The 8,907-nt window shown below is 42.9% G+C and overlaps 1 protein-coding gene across 2 annotated transcripts; it reads right to left on the reverse strand.

Annotated features, from left to right (window-relative positions):
- Nucleotides 1-7,834, reverse strand: si:ch211-261d7.6 (zinc finger protein 729). 2 transcript variants are annotated; one of them, XM_046847486.1, is made up of 3 exons: nucleotides 7,067-7,834; nucleotides 1,434-5,632; nucleotides 1-185 (listed from the first exon to the last, which is right to left on the reverse strand). In XM_046847486.1, the coding sequence occupies exons 1-2, from the start codon at nucleotides 7,467-7,469 to the stop codon at nucleotides 1,437-1,439; spliced, it is 4,599 nt and encodes a 1,532-aa protein (XP_046703442.1). In that variant the 5' UTR covers nucleotides 7,470-7,834; the 3' UTR covers nucleotides 1-185; nucleotides 1,434-1,436. The 2 variants fall into 2 exon arrangements, with proteins under 2 accessions (XP_046703442.1, XP_046703441.1); XM_046847485.1 differs by having other exon boundaries at nucleotides 1-5,632.
- Nucleotides 7,835-8,907: the final 1,073 nt, after the last annotated feature.

Consider the following 8,907-nt stretch of genomic DNA (forward strand, 5'->3'; position numbering starts at 1 on the left):
TGTTTATACTCTTACTTTTGCCTGCTGTTTATTTTTCATTCGAAAATGTGCACCATAAAACATTCAGCAGATTCACAGGTTTATTAACTCGTTCGCGTGTTTAAATACACCACACATCATTACAACAGCATTCCTTTTCATCAAGAGATCTTGCACACCATGTTTGTCCCAAGTTTGTGGCTGTTCTGTCATCATCATCATAGGAGGAAGGAACAAACAAAAAAACAATCAGGTCTAAATACCTACAGGAAAAAACATTTAAAGTAAGGAAATTAAGTGAATCGCTGTTATAACTACATTCATTTTAATGCTTACTGATGGCAAACGATAAATATACCAGCTATAATACTATGTAATGAATCATTTAAAAGCATTTTTAAACAAAAGTTCATAAGGCATAAACACAGTACACGCATGACGTGGGTATGCACTGTCAGATCTTTATCACAAAGTAATCACGATCATGAAATAAAGATTACAGCGATTGGAAAATGACTGTCCATGAGAAGGACACTGAGCATCTTTAACTATGTGCAGCACAAATGCAAATTAATTACAACAGCTGGAAAACACTATAATTCCAAAACAAAAAAAGAAAAAAAAAAGAAGCTGCTGTAAATTCATGGTCCACCTGGTAAATTCACACGATGAGTCCTTGATACGTGGAACTTAAAAGCTCTGCCAAGTTTTTTTATATCATATAAAAAAGGGACAGAACTTTCCACCATAACGAAATCCACTGTTATATACCCGCTGAACCGCGTTTAATCAAACGTCAAGCGATTGAAGAAAAGAAAAAAATCTACATAGAGGTGATTCGAAGCTTATTAATCTCCACGAGGAATCTCAAAACATAAAAAGGTTACAAAACCAATTCAGTAAACACGAAGACCACCAGGTGACGGAAATAAAGTATACACACATTATTCACATGTACATAACAAGTGTGCATTCTACATGTTCATTTCAAACATTTCTGTTACGGACTGTAATGCCTTCATTTCGTATAAATTTTTTTTAAAAAATTACATAGACTTGACTTTGGATGTATAATATCTCTACGTTTTATTTTATAGAATGTAACAGGTTAAACCGCTGAATAACTGAAGTATGCGACAGCATTTAAGCATTTACAAGACGTGCTTCATTCGTATAACAAGCTTCTTTTTCTTTTCAAATGCATAATCAAACGGGAAGAGAAACCTGAAAATGCTTAGTTTTATTCTTTTCGTTCAGTTTTTCATTCTGAAAAGGTGAAAAAAAAATCCTTAGCAATGAGACAACTATTGTTATTAAGTGCAGCAAAATGTCTCATAACAAGCCAGAATAGAATGGTAGAGTCTAATGGAGCCAAATCGTTTGAACACTAGAGTCGTTAAATATTACAAAGCATTTTCATGTTAATCAACTACCTCCGATGAATTAAGCCAAACCTTTCAGAACTCGCCACGTGCATGATCGATGTAGTGCTGATGCAAGTCTGTTTCCTGGCTGAACGAAACCCCACACTCGATGCACGTCAGGCTCTCTGTATCTCGAAAAGAACTTGCGGGGGCAGTGTTGTCTCCCACTTCTTGATCACCCAAACACTCCTGATGATGATCAATGAGATCCTTGATCTCGACAAACGTCTTCGGGCAAAGAGAGCAACGGTAAGGCTCGTCGGGCTTGTGGAGAGCCTGGTGCTCCTTGAGTGCACGTGGGGAGAGAAACACTTTGCTGCATTGGTGACATTTGTAATTCCTGTCCGCTTGCACATTAGCAGCAGTTGAAGGTGATTTCGCTGGAGATACCAGGTTTGTGCTCGAGACCTGGGGTTTGGCCGAGGATCCCGAAACTATGGAACTGTTAAGCCTGTAACGGAGTTCAGTTGGGAGACGGCGACGTACTTCATCGTGCCAAATGAGGTGCTGCTGTAGCTGAGATTCAGTCCAGTAGCCACGACAGCACAGTGCACAAGAGTGTAGCCGTGCGTTCGCTGCCTCTTTATGGGCATCCAGTTGCTTCTCACTAGAGAAGGCTTTACCACACTTTGGGCATTTGAAGAGGCACTTTGTACCGGGCTTTAAAGGCCTATTTCGTGATGGTTGCTCTTCTACTACATCTGGATTGTATGGTTGTTTCAGGCTTTCGTTATTTCCGATGCAGGTCCGTTGATGGTTCTGTAGGGCTGCTTGTGATCTGTAGCACTTCTCACACTGCGAGCAAGGAAACGGTTTTACGTCTTCGTCTGTGTCCGATGCCGACTGTCCTCTGGTCTTCCTGTGCATCTGCCATTTATGCGCACGAAGACCTCTCGCATTTGCAAATTTCTTGTTACACTGGATGCACTGGTATTTTATCTTTGGTTTGTCTTCTCCGTTTGCCGAAGTCATAGCTGTGGGTGGACTCGCTACTGGCAGGGCAGGTTGACTAACGGGGGCCTCCTCATGTACCTGCTGCTCGATTTCAGCTTTGTGCGACTTGGCATGATGAGAGGCAAAGTGGGCTGCAAGGAGAGTTCCACTAAGGAAAGATATGTCACAATCTGGGCAGTCCAAGGTGCCCTTCAGAGACGGACCGCTGAGGACTTCGGTAATTTTAAGGTTTACTTCAGGGCCCGGCTGTGACAAGATCGGCGGGTGATATTTCTGGTGCCTACGAAGAACGCACAGGTAAAAGAATCCCTTCCCACACAAGTTACACAAGAAGGGTCCATTCTCCATAGTTTTCCTTGACATTTTACTGCTCTTTAATATAAACTTGGCCAATTTTTTGTCTTTATGCCACCGCCGGTGTGTACCGAGGGCAGAATTTGAAGAAAATCTCCTACCGCATTCGGAACAACAAAACGCAGCCCTGCCGGTTGGTTCTTCCGAATTGTTGGGGGTCACATCCTGCGACTCCATGGAATCAGGCGCTTTATGGTGAATTCTTTTATGAAAATTAAGGGCGCCTAAAACAGAAAAGCTCCTGTCACATTCGTCACATGCGTATTTTGTGTCAGATGTAAGGAGCTCATCGTCGAGATGGTCCGATTTGTCCCCATGACACGTTTCTATGTCCTCTTTTGCTCTCAAGCAGTGTTTTTGATGACCTTCTAATGACGTCTCGCAAGGGAAAACGGCATGGCAGATCGGGCACTGAGGTCCGCCAGGAGCACTGGCCAACACCGTGTTTTCCACTGGAAGCCCCGTTTCATAGCCATGGCTTTTCATGTGGAATTGAAGTTCCATGGCATGAGAACATTTTTTGCCACAGTCAGGACAACAGTACATGTTCTTTTGCAACTGGTTAACCTGATGTTTAAAGGACTTTACTGGAGGTGGGATAGACTGGTTTTGGTGAACAAGCTTATGTTTCAGAAAGCAGCCAATAACACGATACGATTTATCGCAAACGTCGCATTTAAACAATTTTGATTTGATGCGATCGGTCATTACGCGAGGTTTGTAGTTGTCGCTGCCCGTCAAGCCTCTCTTACGACCTCGTCTTTTACGTCTTACGTGCCCATTCTCGGATTTGATAGCGCCTCCCGAACTGCTAGCGTTAACCTCGCCACATTGCAGATGATACTGTTTATGATGAAAGAAGGCGCCCACAGACCAAAATCCCTTCCCACATTTTTTACAATGGTGAACTTTAGGACCCAGCAGTGTCTTGCTCGGATTAAACTGCTCCAGCTTTTTGTCCTGGCCGCTGAGAGGATTGCAGTTCAGAGGACGATCGCCAGTGCAGACTTTCTGATGGTTGTAAAGAGTACTGAGGTTCGAATAGCTTTTATCACACTGAAAGCATTCGTATGGTTTCTTCTCTTTTTTGTGATGCTGCTGATGAGACTGCAGAGCCGAGAGGCGCGAGAACTGCATTTCGCATTCGTCGCATTTGAAGCTGTTTTTCTGCAGATTTGCGAGCTGATACATAATAGACTTGTAGGGTTTTCGCTCCTCGTGTTTTCCCAAATGTACGTAATGAGAGGCCTTGGTGAAACTTTCATGTCCACAAATCTCACATTTGATTGTAACTCTCCGGACAGGATTCAACATGAGACTTTTTCGCCGGTAACGTGACTTTTTCCCCATTCCTCCCCTGTGCCATAACATATGACAGCGCAAGGAACATGCTTTATCAAATGACCGATTGCACTCCGAGCATTTGAAAACTTTTGTGTCTTGGGAAGGACTTTGGTCTGTCTCCGTGTTTCCTAACCCCTCATCGAAATTCACACAGTCTATCTGTACAATATTTACATCTATCTCTGGATCTATAGGCTGAGGAGTAAGCACAGTTTCTTTGCTTGGTTTCGAAGTAAAGTCTTTTTCCTCTTGGTCTGATTCACACACCAACTCAAGATCAGAGTTTTGTTGGAAGCCCTGGTCGTGTTTATTAAGATCAGAAGCTGCTATGATGACCGGTTTAATATCTTTATATGTTCTAAATGTTGCTTCTTGCTTTGATTCTTTTTCTAAACTATTGGTTTGCATTATGTTACGTGAATATGCTGAGGTTCCAGTGAAACGAGCGACGCGGTCTGGATTATTTAAGTGCGAATCAATGATTTGTCTATCAGAAGACTTCTGAGAAGTGCCCTCTATAATGTCACTAAAGACGTCGGTGTGACAGAGCTGATGCGACTGCAATGCAGAAGCACGAGAAAACCGGCGACCGCATTCCTGGCATTCGAAAGCTTTCTTCTGGAGCTGAAAGACTTGATGGAGAAAACTCTTGGCTGGTGTCTCTTTAGTATGAACCAAACGTTGGTGTTTATTGTAGAAGGTCTCTGAAGTAAAAACCTTGCCACATTCCTTACACTGAAACGGTTGATCATTACCGTGGAACTGCTCCCGCCTTTTATGCCAACGCTGATGGCATGCCATTGCCATGGGACGGTGAAAAGTCTTTCCGCATTCGGTGCACTCGAACGAACGCTTGGCACGCACCTTGTCGGTCGTGTTTGAACAGTTGACTGAGAATCTCTGGTGTGTCCCAAGGCCACACATAGTACGGAAAGATTTTCCACAGTCTAAGCACTCGAAGAGTTTTTTTGGAGACTCCTCTAACTGTTCAGAACTGGTGTCGGTGGAGTCTTCGGTTTTAACTTCGGTTTTAACTGTAACTTCGTCCAGTGGCTGTTTTTCCCCGTCACTGTTTCTTGCCTTAAACAGCTTTTCCTCGTGGCAACGCCGATGCGCATCGAGAGCCGATGCACGAGAGTAAGAGCGGCCACAGGTGGGGCACTGAAAGGATTTTTTCTTTAAATGTGCCAGCTGATGGAAAACCGATTTCGAGGCCTGCTTGTGTGAACGCTGATGATTGAGGCATTGTCCGATCGATGAGTATGCCTTCCCACAGTCTTTGCACTCAAAAACTCTCTGTTTTGACAAACTCTCACCAGCCTCCACGATCGATTCTTGTTTAACGATCTCGTTACGGTGTTCAAGTTGGTGAGTAAAAAACTCTCTGGAGTTGGAAAACCTGCAGCCGCACAGTGCACAGCACAATGTTCGATGACCTCCGTCTGTGGAGACGAGAAGGTTGTCCCACTGAGAGTCTGTGTCCAGACAGACTATGGGGCCATCATGGGTGTGCGCCCGTCGATGCTCCTTGTTCCCAAAAGCCTCGCTCCTCTCTTCACTGGAAACTGGCCAATCCCCTAAAAACAGAAAAATTACAATTACAAGGCAGGAATCACCAGAAAATGGGAAGAAAGAATCAAACCCATTCCAAAATCTAAGTGTACGGGGTGGGGTGGGGTGGGGGTCGTGAAACACACATACACACACCTTCCTCTTCAGTGTTTTTTCTTCATTTTATCATTATTGTACATTAATACTAAAGACAACCAAACTATTGGACATTGGAGACTTGCTTGGGCCAATAAACGCAAACATCTCTGGGAACTTCAAGATAGTTTGAAGTCACCATTCCGAGTGACTGGAACGCTTTGGCCACGAGTGTGAAAAGCAGTCATTAAAAGGCAAAAGGTGGCTACTGTGAGGAATCAGATATATAAAATATATTTTAGGTCATTTAATATGTTTTGTTGACTCCATAAATCAGAATATGTTAACAGTCTATATTCGGTTAGACAGTTAGTTCCTTTTCCCATTTACATTACAGCTCTAGCTAACAGTGAAAGCAAACTCGTAAACACTTTTTAAATCATTTGTAAATAAATTTCAACATTATACTTTTTATATTATGATAAACAACGTTTCCAATCCGTGTATTCACTAATTCTAAATTAGGCGGAGCGTCTTCCGGGCAAGTCTCTACACTTCGCCATTACTGTGGCAACAAAACGCATTACCAACCAGCGCATTGATATTAAAACGTCGTCCATATTTTAGCCAGATCTACTTTCAGAGTTCTATGAAAAAGATGTCCATCTCTCATGACCAATCAGATTCGAGCATTTCACCGCGCTTGTGCATGTGTAAATAATTACAGCAAATTATAAAACATAAGGATAAAAAACTATTAAAAAAAAGGGATGCCAACGCTATTTAATCGTTAATTTTGTATGCTTTTGTTTGTTCACAAACAATGCAGATTTACGACTAAATACATGTGCAGAAATACAGTAAACGCTAACAAATACGTCCGGGTACATAAAACGACACTTCCCATAATGCAGTGGGGTACATCCATAGCGGAAACATGAGCCACGTGACTATAGGCCAGCTATTCGCCATTGAAAGCAGACGCTCCTTAACTTTGTGAATCGAGTCCAAATAATACTCCAGAAATACTGACAGACTGCAGTGTGGACGAGTGTCAGATAAACAACCGAGTGACGATTTATTATTAAACTCCACTAAAAAAAACAAGCTTTTATTTACTTTATATATGTATATAAAGAGCGTTAGTGTATCGACGTGAGCACTGGTGTAATACTCACATCTGACCGGAGTGACCAATCAAACAGACACTTTTCCCTTTAAATATGTACAATAACACCCTGTCATTTCCATCTGAACGTAGATAAAGCGCACTGCCCCCGGGGCTTCCAGCAGGGTCCAGGCGGCGCTCTTGCAGTTGCCCTGCAGGTCCGCTTTGTTAGTAATCGGTGAATCGAGCCGCTTACCCTCATCAGCGCGGCCATCGTTTTCTCCGACCGGTAAACGAGCTCCTGGGGCCGCCTGCTCGTCCCAGTCCTCCTCCCCGATATCCTCCACGTGCACTTCCACGTACTCGCTCTCTTCCCCCTCATCTTCATCCACAACCACCTCCTCCTCCACGGGCTCTTCTTTGATTCGGATCAGAGGAACCGCGGCAACGCTCACGGCCGCATCTCCTGCGTGCCCGCGGGCCTGTGGTGCAGCACTGACGCCTCCTCCTGCCGCAACACCTCCCACAGCGCCGCTCGGGTCTCCACTCGAGGCTTCATCGCAGTTGTTCTCCCGGGATGAGTCATTATTTCCCGGCGACACTTTCTCCATGCTCAGCCGCAGCCTGGTGGTCTGCTTTTTCGTGTAAACAGCAGCCATGTTGCTACGGGAGCGCCCTCTCCCCTGGTTCTCCCGCCTCTTCCTTTTCCTCTCTCCTGGTTATTCCTCCTCTTCCCTTTCCTCTTCTCTGGTTCTCCTTCCTCTTCCTTTTTCTCTCCCACACGGTATCGCGATCTTTCCCTCCTCTTTCTCCCTCTCACGGAAACGCGGTACAGTTCGCCGTGAAGGACACTGTTAGCACAGCCGGGAGGAGGAGCAACGCGTCCGCTGACAAACCTGCACCCAGGCCTTTTCCCCGCCTCCTGTACATGTGATTGGCTACTGACAATCGCTGGCTCAGCTAATTGGCTTTGGCATCCGCTAGAGGGCGCTGACACACAAACACACACACGTGATGGATAAGATCGGATCATTTTAATGACTTGGTTCTTTAAATCTAGTTTTTTTAAAATATATATAATAAAAATTTTAATCTTTTTTTTAAATTCATTTAGGTTTATTTTGTTCATACGATAAAACAAAATGTTACATTTTTAATAAACAGATCCCCCGACACGTCTACATACACGACCTTGGAATAATATTCCAATAATAAAATGATAACAAATTATGCTTAAACGAATAAATAGCTCACCTCTAATATCTTCTGGTCTGTTTCGGTCATTCTTTTGTCACCTGATTTTTTATAATTATTGTAACAATAATGTAAAGATTCATTGTGTAGCGCTTCTGGGAGTCACGTGACAATCAAAAGCTTCTATTAGTCTATGGTCACTTTAATTCTCTAATTTTTGAGACAGTTTCCTGTTCTAACTTACTTAAAATTACTTCAAACAAATGAAAAACAAAATCCTGATGGCACACGAAACCTAAACTTTTTTACACGATTACTGCTAACAAGTGATTTCTAAAGCCCTTAATTAGACTTTTACATCAGTCCACAGCTGGTTTGACTTCAGATGTCTGAGGTTTGAAACTGTAACCCTTTCCACAGTTCAGTCAGATCAGGCCTCACAGAATGCCAGTTCAGGATAGTCCAGCATTTAGTTTTTAGCCATTTCTGAGTGTCTTCAGCTGTATGTTTTGGATCATTATTCTGCTGGAGGACCCATGAGCTGTGACTGAGACAGAGCTATCTGATGCTAGGCAGTACATTTGCCTTCAGAATGACTCAGTCGTCTTTCATTGTGCCCTGCACATATTCAATGCTTCCCCTGCCAGATGCCCTATTTATCTGGTGACCTTCTTCTGGACTTAAAAAGCTACTTTGCATCTGTGAAGCTAATTTCACCAAAGGACGTTCTCCCAAGAGCACTGTGGCTTTTTAGTAAATAATAAAAAATGTAGGAAATGTCTTTTTTCAAGCCAAGTATTGGTAAGCTTTCACCTCCCATAGCATATATATATATATATATATATATATATATATATATATATATATATATATATATATATATATATATATATATATATATAT

This window comes from Silurus meridionalis, chromosome 4, assembly GCF_014805685.1.
Source record: "Silurus meridionalis isolate SWU-2019-XX chromosome 4, ASM1480568v1, whole genome shotgun sequence".
NCBI lineage: Eukaryota > Metazoa > Chordata > Actinopteri > Siluriformes > Siluridae > Silurus > Silurus meridionalis.